The following is a 13,523-nucleotide window of genomic DNA, read 5'->3' on the forward strand; positions in this document are numbered from 1 at the left end:
AAAGAAAAGGCTTGCCAATCTATCTACCCTCTTCATGAAGTCTTCGTCAGAAAAGTAAAAATGCTGAAGAAGCCCAAGTTTAAATTGGGAAAACTCATGGAGCTTCATGGTGAAGGTGGCAGCTCTGGAAAGGCTGCTGGAGATGAGACTGGAGCTAAAGTTGAACAAGCTGATGGATACGAACCACCAGTGCAAGAGTCCGTTTAAGATCCAGATTTTTAATAGTGATAAATAAAGTCCTATTTGTGATGGCTAAAAAAAAACCAAGTAGCTCAGCAGACTAAAGTGCCTGCTTAGGCAGGCACATTGACCAGGGTTTGATCCCCAGCGTGCTGTGCCAGCCCCACCCCCAGGACACACTGAGACTGGGCATGGTGGTGTGCGCCTGTAATCCCAGCACTTGGGAAGCTGAAAACAGGAGAATCACTTCAAGCCCGATCTTGTAGTGAGACCCTGTAGTCCCTGTACTAAAATATATTAAAAAGTAATGATTAATAAATAAATAAAGTGATTAGGTCAGTGAAGCACCCCTAGAGGCTAGTATTAGTATCTGTGTTGATGACAGAAAAGTAGTGACAAGTTGACTGTAGTTCTTTCATCTTCAACCTGAAGCAGCCCCTAAGCCCAGTCCAAGTCACTTTATATGGACTTCACTGAGTCAGTGACCAATGCCTTTAATTTATTTTGGCTCTGGGTAGAAGTCACTTCAGGCTGTCCAAATGAATTCTGTCTGGACAGGTAGATAAAAACCATCAGCTCTTCCCATCACATCAGGGTTATTTCTATCTACCTGGATAGAATTCAAAAGGATTTAGATTTCTAAATTAAGCAAAGTGATCACATTGCCCAGGCTCCAGTTTAGCCACTTGGCCCTTATTGTTTAGTATCTGTCTTCTTAAATCCTATGTAGTTCTTTCAGGTTTGGAGCTAGTTTTCTAAGTTTGAACATAAAGACTTTAGAGTCTTCCATGTTTTTGAAAATAAGTCGCCAAGCCCTCATGTTTAGACATCATCTACTGACCTTTTCCTAAATGGAACTTTAACAAAATGTCCTTGAGATGTCCTGTGTAACAGTCAGATTACAGATCACTTGTAATATGATCATAGTGTTTATATAACAGTTGACAGTTTTCAGAGGGCTTTATTTATTTATTTAATCACTCATACAACAAACATTTGTTGGTCCTCTGTTGTGCCAGCCATGAGACTAGGCATTTGTATGGTCTGGTCTGATTCCAAAAGGAGTGATGAACATATCAGAAATTCTCTGAGAAGGCCAATGGAATAGGATACAAAGGTGACCCCTGACTAGACAGTTAGGAGAGAATATTAGGAACATTAGCACTCGTAGTAAGAGTAGAGGGCAGAGTGCTGAGGGTGAATATTTGGGAAATAAGAAGGTAGAGAAAGTATTATATGTTATTTCTATGAAGGAAAAAGTATAACAGCATCTAGAGGAAGATTTGGGATGGAGTTTTTCCATTTTAATATGTGAGCAAGGCCAGCCTAATAGCTCAGTGGATTAAAGTGCCTACAAGCAGGCGCAGGCGTAGGGGTTCAGTCCCCAGGAGACTAGGCATGGTGGTGCACACCTGTAATCCCAGCACTTAGGAGGCCATAAAACAGGAGATTCACTATGAGTCTGATCTAGTAGTGAGACCCTGAACACCCTGTAGACCCTGCCCTAAAAATAAAAAAAAAAATAAAAAAAATAAAGTGATTAATTTTATGTGTGTAATTGTAGGGGAAGATACCCATTAAAAACAAAGGACTAGGGGGCCCAGCCCTAGCTCAGTTCTTTAAGTGGCTGCTTCCACAATGCTGGCAGCCTCAGTTTGCTGTAGTTCGATCCCCACAACACTCCAGCCATGCAGAAGTGCCCTGAAGGCATTCAAGGAGCAAAACACACACACACACACACACACACACACACACACACACACACACACAAAATTCCTTAAAAACAAAGGACTAGAGTGAGAAGTTTATTCCATTTTATAGACAGGATAGAATGCATATAGTTTAAGCACTTTACCTATGGTAGGAAGACAGATAGAACTTGAGCTCAAGTGTTCTGATGCTAGACTCCATTTAGTGCATTTAATTCTGAAATAGATATACTCAAATTAAAACGATTATCCTTTCAAATGATATGAACAGATAGTTCAAAGATAGAAAACTGACCTAAATATTAAAAATTTGCTTGCTTTTACTTGTATTAAAAATACATACTGAAACTTCACTTAAGAACATTTCACACGTTCCAGTATGAGAAAAAGTCAGAAACTTCACATTTTGTTGATAAAGCTCCAGAGAAGTGGCAGTAATTCTTTACTGGTTCAACCTCTGCTGAGGGGAATTTACCATTGTCTACCAAAATTTCATTTAGCCTTTCACCCCAGTCTCACTTCCACAAATAGGAAACATTACTCATAGGAGACTAGTTGAATATAACTGTCATATCACTACTTAATGAAGTACTATGTGGAAGTAAAAAATAAAAAAGAATATGAACTGTTATATGGATAGTTTTGAAGTTATATTGGAAAATAAATAGCAAAGAAATTCAGTATAATACTTTGTGTGAGAACTAATATAGCTCAGTGCCTGCCTGGCAAGACAAGGTCCTGAACTCAAATATATATATATATGAATATATATGAATATATATGAATATATATGAATATATATGAAGTAGCAGTAAATAAAACATAAGTAGAATAAATCAGAAATGAATGAAATGGTTACCCATGGGAATTGAAGATAACATAGGTAGAAATGAGGCTTCCAAGCTAACTTTTTAATAAACTTTGTCTTCTAGCTATGCTCAAAACATTAAATAGAAACAAATTAGAAAAGGATACCCTAAAATTGAATACAAACATAAAGCAAAGTTCAAATGTATATCAAATAAATGAGTTCAACAAGAGAAATTAAAGTAACTTTGAAGCATGAACTTTGATTATACATTTAGTGGCACATGACTAGGAAAAAAAGACAGGAAATCTGAACTTAATAGGCTTGTTGTTGGTTGTAGTGTTGGCTCACTAATGTTGACTATTTTGTAATGATGTATTGGGAATCGAGGGCCTCAGTGTACATTAGGGAGATACAGTGTGGGCAAAAGAACCAAGTATGGTAGCATACTTACCCAGAACATGGGAATCTGAAGCAAGAAAACTAAAAACTTTGGGGCTATCCTGAGCTACATGGTGCTCCCCTGTGTAAGTTAGATGACAGATGGATGGGTGGATAGATAGATGGATAGACAGACAGACAGACAGACAGATAAGGTGAAGAAGAGCTGTATGATATTGAGTGTGAATCGGAAATAACAGTACAAACTTGGGATTTTTTCTTCTTTTTTTACTGTACTGGAGAATTGAAACCAGGGTTACTGTACCACTGATCTTTCTTAGTCCTCTTTTTTATTTTGATTTGTTAAATTGCCCATGTTCCCTTGAAATTGTGACCCTCTTGCCTCACTCCTGAGTAGCTAGGTATGTGCCACCACAACTGACTTAAGCTCAATATTTTTTAGACATATTTGTTCCTTGAAGTTTTAAAAGCAGTGATACCTGATCATTAAAAACATTCCTAATTAATGCCCAGATCTTGATTACAAAATCTCATTCTTTACTAAAAGAAAGGAGTTGTTTTTTTGTTGTATTTTGTTGTTGTTGTTGTTGGTGTTGTTGTTTTTGCAGAACCAGGGATTGAACTCAGGCCCTTGCACTTGCCCCAGCCCCCTGAAAACTGATCTTAAGTCTATAAAAATGTCAGTATCATGAAAGACTTCCCCACTGAAAAGGCAGAGGTGGACTCTTCTAATTTAGAAGTTAATGAAGATATGGCAAGCTTGTGCAGAATATGATCCTTAATTGAGCAAATGTAAAGCATACTTTGGGCACAGAACAGAAGTTCAAGTATAAATAGTATATTTGATTATTGTATTAGTGCTATAATACATAGATATTATTGTATTATATAAGGAAATGTTCTCAGATGATGTGTTCAAAATTAAGTACCTTAATATTTAAATTGCTTTCAAATTATACAATATGATAAATAATAAAAAGATGTGGTAGTGCATATCTAGCACTAAAGGCTAAAGACTGCAAATTTCTAGATTGCAAATTCAAGGTCAACTTTGTCTACCTAGGGAGTTGAAGGCTGGCCTGAATTAAGTAGCAAATCTTGTATTATTTTTGAGGTGATACATATCAAAAAGGAAAGAGGAAGATAATGTAAATACAGCAAAAATATTGTAATTGATATGTCTTCCAGATAATCTACAGAAGCCTCCCCAAATTTGCCATTTATCCCTGTCTTAAAATTTTATACGTTGCATTTTCACTTTTGTTTATAAAAGCTATTTCATATTTTTCCACCACATGCACACATCTTGCCCTCCAACTCTAGATGCAATAAACTGCACCAGAAAAATGTAAGCTTTGGAATCAGATCTAGGTTAATTTATAAACACTGCTTTATTCATTAACAAATATTTATTGAGCACTCCCAAGTGCCAGACACTAGCAAGATGCACAAGTTATATAGGAAGCAAGAGACCTGATCTCTACCCTCGAGCAACTTACATGACAGAAAACAAGATAATTAGAAAATAAGGATACTACAAAAAAATATACAAGCATACATTGTGATACGTACTTGAGCAAAGTATCTAATAACTATGAATGACAACATAAGCCATCTAATTTAGGTTGGATGGTCAAAGGCACCTCTCCTGCTCTGTCATTTAGAGCAAGAAATGATTTGAATTATGAAAATCAATTTTTGTATCTATAAAAATGAAAATGAAATTAACTTTTCTCCCATGCTAGGGATTGAACCTAGAACCTCATGCACACTATGCAAGTATTCTACCACTGGGTTACATTCCTAATCCTGTCTGTCTGTCTATAGATAAGGTCTTGCTAAATTGCACAGGTGGGGCTTGAATTTGAGAGCCTCTTGGTTCATCCTCCTGAATAGCTGGGATTATAGACATGCACTACCACAACCAGTGAAGATAACTTTCTTACTCGGTCATTTGTGAAAATTTTAAGTATAATGACATATAAACCACTTGGATGTTATTGGCCCTCTTTAAACTCTACTGCTTCCTCACAGTACTCCTTTTCAAACAACTATATTTGATTGATTTCCTAATAATCTCTAACCTTGTGTTCTTCATTCCATAGGGCTCTGAGTGGAATGCTTCCAATTTAGAAGACTTACAGAACCGAGGGTAAGAATACAAATCAATTACTGATATTCTCATATGACAAAAGCCCCTGTTTAATCTTTACATTTTCCCATCAAAGAGGTGTTAGTGGGTGACTTTAATCTTGAGTTACTTCCAGTTGATTCTAAACAGTTATAAAATAATAAAAATTAAAATGGCTGTTGTCTATTTTATCCTCCCAAGAAAGATCAACCTAGTTGAGTGGGGGACTTGTTTTGTCTTGTCTTATTTTGTGGGACTAGGCATTGAACCCAGTACCTTCTGTATGCTCGCAAATGCTCTACCACTAAATTGTATCTCTAGTCTTTTTTTTTTTTTTTTTAAGACAGGGTCTCACTAAATTGCCCCAGCTGGGCTTAAACTTGTTATCTTCCTTCTTCAGCATTCTAAGTAGCTGGGATTATAGACATGCACTACCACACAAGGGAAGATCATCTAACAGAAGTATTTCAAAAGTAAATGTCCAGGGGTTGGTGAGATGGCTCAGTGGTCTAAAGCACCTACTTAGAACCAGCTTAGCAAAGCACAAGGACCTTGGTTCAATCCCCCAGCACCACATGCCAGCCAGCCCCGCCCCCTGGTGGGCTGAGCTGGCCACACACACATAAATAAATTAAAAAAAAAAAAAAAAGTAAGTGTCCAGTCTTTGGTGCAATTTAAACTCAAATGTAGGGGGCTGGGGAGATGGCTCAGTGGAATAAGTGCTTCCCTGGCAAGTGCAAGGGCCTGAGTTCAATCCCCAGTTCTGGGGAAGAAAAAAACAAAAAACAACTCAAATGTAGCTTTGGATTCCTATTTTATGTAAGAGCACATAAAACTACATATTTTGGGTTCATAGCTGTCCATTCAACATTTATTGAGCATCTTCTGTGGGTTGGGTGCACTAGCAATCCACAGAGTAAAGTTAGATTCAATCCCTGTCCTTTTGTCTTTTGTAGCTGTCTGAAGACTAAGTAAGTTATGCATATAAAATGGCCAAGCTTTGAAATTGAATGATAAAATTTACCTTGTATTAAAAAAATTAGCCTAGGTAGTGTGATTATTGCAACTATAGCAATGGAGACTACAGTGAATATTCAACAAAATCTATCACTCTTCCCTTTTTAATTCTTGAGTATGCAGAGTCATTTCTCAGTACTTTTTTGTCCACTTAAGAAATCAGAATACACTATGATAAGAATTAGTAATGTCAAAACAAGATCACTGGTTATTATGGAGGGTACAAATACACACTTAATTGTCTGAAGCTTTATTTAGCACAAAGCAAAAGTCAGCATCTCTGCCTTCATTGTACACAAGTGAAGCAGAAGCCAAGGAGGGCATAGTGGCAGTTGCCTTGGCAGGAAATGTCTGTACCCCATAGTCTTGTCATGTTGTAGGAAGACTACTTCATGTTCTGTTAGTTGCCATAGCCCCTTGGGTGGATGTCTTTCCAGTCATCCCACTCCCGTGTTCTGTGGAATACCCTCTTATCATCCTCTTTTTCTTTTTCTTCTTCATCCTGTTGCTGAGTCACTCTTTTGAAATCAACTGATGTTGCCTTGGCTATTCCCTTGTCTGGTAATACTCCATATTTCCAATGCTGCTCATACCAGTCACTCACTGTCATAGTTGCCAGACTTGGATAATCAGCTCCAAATACTTTGGCTTGGGCCTTGTCCCGAGTGAGTGTGAAGGATTTCACTGGAGATTTGTCCTGAAGAGCTGAGTGAGAAGTTGATGCCTCTCTTGAAGAGTCTTTTTCTCTCAGGATTTTTATTTCCTGGTCAATGCACTCAATCTCTTCTAAGCTGATTCCAATCCACCTCTGAAGGTGAAGGAGGTAATATTCACGAACTTGCTCATCATCTGCTTGACTACTTTCCACAGCAGATTTCAGTGCAGGCAACCTATGCTCCACCTCTTTTTTCTACTTGTATCTCTCTATTTTAGTCTTTCTTTGAGAAGCTGTAGCAACAAGGTTAGCATAGGCCATGGAGGAACTAACAGCATTATTTTTGGAAGGATTTTTTTTTTTTTTTTTTTTTTTTTTTCCGGAACCGGGGATTGAACTCAGGCCCTTGCGCTTGCTAGGGAAGCGCTTGTTCTACTGAGCCATCTCCCCGGCCTAGCAGTGTTATTTTCGGCTGAGTTGTTCTTGATTTTAGGCAGCTGAAACTCTGCCACATGACAATAATGGCACTGAGTTAAGTAGTTTATAAAATGTTCTTGAGCCCGCTGTAAATGATCTCGATGCTTGCTGGGGTTGACCTGTTTCATGGTGAGAGCTCCTTGAAACGCGGGCACCATCAGGTACTTCAGGTCAATGGAAGCAATTTCTTCTAAATCTTCTTTTCGGCTGAAAAAATCGAGCTGTGATAACATTTCAGCAGCCTTCTCAAGTAGGTCCAGTCCTTTGAATACTTTATCCTGGATTATCCCAGAGCTGGTGGGTTCATTCCCTACTTCTACCTCCTCCAGAAGCTGTTTGCTGATTTCGAACAGCTCAGGAAGTCGAAGCAGCTGTAAGATGTCTTCAGATGCTGCCATCTTGGAGAGGGAGGAACCAGAATTAATATATTTTAAATGGCCATATTACCAAAGCAATCTACATATTTAATGCAATCTCTAATAAAATACTAACAAACATTCTTTACAGAACTAGAAAAAAACAATCCTAAGATAGATCTACAACAAGACCTATAATAACAAAAGCAATTCAGAACAAAAATAACAAACACAAGGCATCACACTAGTGGATTTCAAGTTATAATACAAAGATATAATAATAAAAACAGCATGGTTTCTGTTATTATACTGAAACAAAATAGTACTGAAACAAAAATAGTCTTGTGGACCAATGGATTAGAACAAAAGACACAGAAACAACCCCATGAACCTTCAGTCATTTGATTTTTGATAGAGGGGCAAAAAAAATATGTTAGAGAAAAGATAATTTCTTTAACAAATGGTATCAGGAAAACTGGTTATCCATATATAGAAGACTGAAACTAGATCCATATCTCTTACAGTGTACTAAAATCAAAGTAGATCAGAGACCTCAATATAAAAACAAATTTTGAAACTACTGGAAGATAACATAAGGGAAACACTTGAAGCGATAGCCACAGGCAAGTACTTCCTGAAGAGAACTCCAGTAGCACTGGATATGATATCAAGAATCAGCCAAGTGTGGTAGCACACACCTGTAATCCCAGTACCCTAAGAGGCTGAAAGGAGGAGGATCACAGTTTAGTCACAGGCTAGGCAACTTATTGACTTAGCAAAACCCTGGGTCAAAATAAAAAATAAAAAAGGGCTAGATTGAAGCTCAGTGTGAAAGCCCTGGGTTTAATCCTTAGTAAAAATGAATAAATAGGGGGAGATGGCTCAGTGGAATAAGTGCTTCCCTGGCAAGCCAAGGGTCTGAGTTCAATCCCTGGTTCTGCAAAAAAAAATAAAAATAAAAATGAATAAATAGATAAAAATTTTAAAATCAACAAATAGTATTATATCAAGTTAAAAGACTTCTGCAAAACAAGAAGACAATCAAGGGGGGCCTGGCCCTAGCTCAGTCCTTTAAGTGGCTGCTTCCACAAAGCTGTCAGCCTCAGGTTGCTGGAGTTAGAACCTCACAACTCTCCCGCTGGCCAAAAGTGCCCTGAAGGCATTCGAGGAACCAAAAAAAAAAAAAAGAAGACAATCAACAGGGTAAAGAGACAATTTAAAGGTAGATTCCATTTTTTCTGAAAGACTAATATATAATACATAAAGAACTTATGAAAAATTAACCCCCCCAAAATAAATGACCCAATCAAAAAATAGTCAAATAAACAGAGTAGACACTTTTTGAAAGAAGTACAAATGGCTAATAAGTACATGAAAAAATGTTCTTTATTTTTTAAACATAACTTTATTGAGATATAACTGGCATACCACAAATTGTACATATTATGTGTATAATTTAATAAATTTTGAAATAGGTAAATGCTCATGAAGCTATTACCTTCCTTTTTGTCATATAAGACATTTTCTCATATAAGACAAATCATGTGATACTTAAGTTTCCATGCATGATTTACTTCACCTAGCATTATGGTCTCATGATACATCCATTTTCCTACAAATGACTCAAGTTTGTTCTTCTTTATGGCAAACTACTACTCCATTATTAGTAAATGTCACATTTCCTTTACCTATCATTTGCCAATGTGCATATGCACTGCTTCCAAGAAATAGCTATTACAGGGTCAGCAAGATAGCTCAGCAGACCAAGCACCTGCTTAGGCAAACACAGGGATCAGGGTTGGATGCCTTGCTGGCCCCGCCCCCCCAGGTGCGCTGAGCTGGCCACCAAGACTGCGTGTGGTGGCACACACCTGTAACTCCAGACCACTGTGTAGCCAGACCCTATATCTTTTTTGAAAAAAAAAAGAAAACAGAAATATCTATTACAAATTTTAATGCTATACATATGAGTATTCATGTATCATTATAATATGTCTTTAACTCTTTAAGAAAAATAACCTAGAAGGAGAATGGCTGGGTCAAATGGGATTTCTATCTGTAGTTTTTGAAGACTCTCCATAATAATTTACATATTGGTTGTACCAGTTTACATGCCCATCAGCAATGAAAAAAGATTCATTCCCCACCCCCTGTAGCCTCTTCTGCATTTGTTATTATTTGATTTATTGATGATAGCCCTTTTTTCTGGAGTGAGATAAAATCTCAATTTTATTTTAATTGTAATTCTCGAATGGCCAGCAATTCTGAACTTTTCTTATGTATTTATTGACATTTTCTACTTCTTCATCTGAAAAATATGTATTCATTTCAGATGCTCAATTTCAACTGGGTCTTCAAATTTTCTAATTTTTTGAGTTCTTTATATGTTCTAGATAGTAATCCTTTGTCTGAGAAATATCTGGCAAAACTTTTCTTCTATAAGTTGTCTCTTCGCTTTGTTGGTTATTTCCTCACTGTGAAGAAACTTTTGCATTTGATGTGATCCTATTTGGTGATTCTTGATTTTATTTCTTATGAAGTCAGCGTTCTGTTCAGAAAGTCTTTGCCTATGCCTGTGTATTCAAGAGTTTTACTATTTTGTCTTCCATAAATTAACCTTTTTACTTTATTTGATCTTTGGTCCATTTTTATTTTATTTTAGTGCATGATGAGGGCTATAGGTCTAGGTTCAATCTTCTGTAACTGTAACAGAAAAAATAAATAAATAAATAAATAAATAAATAAATGATAAAAGAAAAAGGGAGGAAGAAGTTATATGGGAAAGAAAAATAAGAGGAAAAAATAAGAGAAAAATTAAAAGTGAAGTGAAGGAAAAAAAGTTTTTTAAAAAAAGATAAGCAAAATAAAAGAGACAAAGAAAAATTCCCCAAACTTCAATAAACTGGTGAAGAACAAACAGGAAAAGAAAGAAGGAAAAAAAATCAAAGAATATTCAACATGCATTAAGAAAAGAAGAAGAAAAATTCCTTGTGATTTTGTATGTGTATTTCTTCCAGGTTCTACAATCTGGGGGCAGTATCCAAGTCAGGATATGCTGGTTAATAAAGAAGGCAGTCAGGCCCTGGGTCTGTGCTGGATGCAGCCACCAGCAGGCAGTAGGAGCAGGGTGAGGGGGACCAGTGCCCTGACTTTCAAATCCAGAGCAACTCTGGCTGGGCCTGTCCTCTGGCCATGGAAGGGAAGCCTGTGTACTTTAGCTCAAACCCTTCAGTGGGTCTCTTTCCAGCCTGTTTTCTAACCAGTCTCCTGTAGTTGTATTTCACCCAGACACTGTGGGAACATAACACTGGCATCCCTGAAGTGAAGCCATAGCTACTTGCTTTCAGTCCCAGGCGCAAACAATCCTGTATAAATATCACAAATTTTTTATCTATTCATCTATTGATGGACATATAGCCCACTTCTAAGATTTAGTTATTGTGAATTGTGCTGCTTCAAGCATGGGTATGCAAATAAGACTTGACGATATTGTATCTAGAAGGGGAATAGCTGGGTCAAAACTAGTTTTAGTTTTTTAAGGAGCCTCTATACTGATTTCTTTAATGGCTGTACTAGACTACATTCCCACCAACAATATATAAGGACTCCTTTTTCTTTACAGCCCCTCCAGCATTTGTTATTATTTTATTTATTTGTTTGTTTGTTTGTTTGTTCGTTTATTGCAGTACTGGGAATCAAACTCAGGACCTTGTGCTTGCCAGGCAGGTGCTTATGCCACTATTATTTGATTTCTTAATGATAGAAATTATTTCTTCAGTAAGACAGAATCTCAGGGTCATTTTAATTTGCCTGTTTTTAATGGGCAGAAATATTGAACGTTTTTTTTCATGTATTTCACTTCAGTTGCCCATTTTTTTGATCAGGTCTTTCATTTGGGGGGGTCTAATTTTTTTAAGTTCTTTATGTATTCTAGATGTTAGTCCTCTGTCCAAGAAATAGCTGGCAAAAATGTTTTCCCATCTGTTGGTCATTCTTTTTTATGTGGAGAAGCTTTTTTAGTTTTATGTAATCTCATTTATTTATTTTTAGTATTATTTCCAGTGCAACCAAGATTCTGTTCAAAAAATCCTTGCCTATGCTTATGTCTTCAAGAGTTTTAGGGGGCCTGGCCCTAGCTCAGTCCTTTCAGTGGCTGCTTCCACAAAGCTGTCAGCCTCAGGTTCCTGGAGTTCGAAGTTTTAGGGGGCCTGGCCCTAGCTCAGTCCTTTCAGTGGCTGCTTCCACAAAGCTGTCAGCCTCAGGTTCCTGGAGTTCGAACCTCACAACTCTCCCGCTGGCCAAAAGTGCCCTGAAGGCATTCGAGGAAGGAAAAAAAAAAAAACTTATGGGGCTGGAGAGATGGCTCAGTGGTCTAAGGCACCTACTTGGAACAAGCTTGATAAAGCACATGGACCGCGGTTCGATTCCCCCAGCACCACATGCCAGCCAGCTGCGCCCCCTGGTGAGCTGAGCTGGCCACACTCACACACACACACCCCAAAATAAATGTTAATAAATAAATAAATTTTAAAAAAAGAGTTTTACCTATTTTACCTCCAATACATTGTTTCTGTTTTAACATTTAGATATCTGATCCATTCTGATTTTAATTGAGTACATGATGGGACCTGTTGGTCTATAGTCAGTCTTCTGCATGTGGGCAGCCAGTTTTCCCAGTACCATTTGTTAAAAGTGGCTATCTTGTGGCCCTTCAGATAGTTCAGCAGACTAAAGCAACTGCTTAGGCAGGCACCAGAGTTCAATCGTGGGTGTGCCATGCAGGCCCCACCCCCAGAGCACGCTGAAACAGCAACTGACACTGGGTGTGGTGGCGCATGCCTGTAATACCAGCACTTGGGAGGCTGAAAACAGGAAGATCACTATGAGTCAGATCTGTGTAGTGAGACCCTGTCAGCTTGCACTAAATTACATTAAATAAATAAATAAATAAATAAATAAAGTGACTCTTTTTCCTCCAGCATATGCTTTTGTCCTCTTTGTCAAAGATTGGGTAGCTGACCGTGCCTGGGGGTGTTTCTGCATCCTCTATTCTGTTCCACTGATCAATATTCCTCTTTCTTTTCTCTAATACCTTGTCAGTTTTATCAGTGTAGCTTTACAGTATAACTTGAAGTCTGGGGTTTTGATGCCTCTTCCTTTGCTCTTGTTGCCCAGAATTGCTTCTGCTATGCTAGGTCTCTTCTAATTCCTTATCAGTTTTCCCTAGTTCTGTGAGGAATGCTCTTCGTATTTTGATCAGAATTACTTGAAGCTGTATATCAGTTTAGTTTAGTTTAGTTTAGTTTAGTTTAGTTTAGTTTAGTTTAGTTTAGTTTAGTTTAATTTAGTTTAGTTTAAATTTTTGAGACAGGGTCTCACTATGTAATACAGGCTGATCTTGAACTCACTATACAACCCAAGCTGACCCTGAATTCATGGCAGTCCTCCTACCTCAGCCTCCCAAGTGCTGGGATTACAGGTATGTGCCACCACATCCAGCTCCTATATATCATTTTTGTATGTATGGCCATTTTGACAATTCTAGTTCCCAGGAGATACTTTTCCATTTTCTGATGTCTTCTTAGATCTTGTTAAGTCATGCACCTGTTTTATAAATTAAAAAAAAAAAATCTTTCTACAGGATAAATCCTGAGAGTACTTGGCTGACCTTATCAGATACAAAAGTTACATTTCTGGGTATATAGGTCTTGCTATATCTTGGTCTTAACCATCCAGTAGAAAAGTATAAAAATGAGGTATATAAAGTAAATCCATATTAATACGATGA

At 37.5% G+C, this 13,523-nt stretch overlaps 1 protein-coding gene and 1 pseudogene across 3 annotated transcripts in view; one reads left to right on the plus strand and one right to left on the minus strand.

The window, feature by feature from the left end:
* Positions 1 to 13,523, plus strand: part of Ssh2 (slingshot protein phosphatase 2) — a 288,998-nt gene that overhangs the window by 250,631 nt on the left and 24,844 nt on the right. For all 3 annotated transcript variants that reach the window (XM_004635379.2, XM_004635378.2, XM_023719862.1), the window contains one exon: positions 5,205 to 5,251. In XM_004635379.2, coding sequence (XP_004635436.1) covers positions 5,205 to 5,251 — 47 coding nt within the window. The remainder of the gene's footprint in view (positions 1 to 5,204; positions 5,252 to 13,523) is intronic.
* LOC105742764 overlaps positions 6,633 to 13,523 on the minus strand; it is a 41,286-nt pseudogene continuing 34,395 nt past the window's right edge.

The sequence above is a fragment of the Octodon degus genome, unplaced genomic scaffold (assembly GCF_000260255.1).
Source record: "Octodon degus isolate 3935 unplaced genomic scaffold, OctDeg1.0 scaffold00072, whole genome shotgun sequence".
Taxonomy (NCBI): domain Eukaryota; kingdom Metazoa; phylum Chordata; class Mammalia; order Rodentia; family Octodontidae; genus Octodon; species Octodon degus.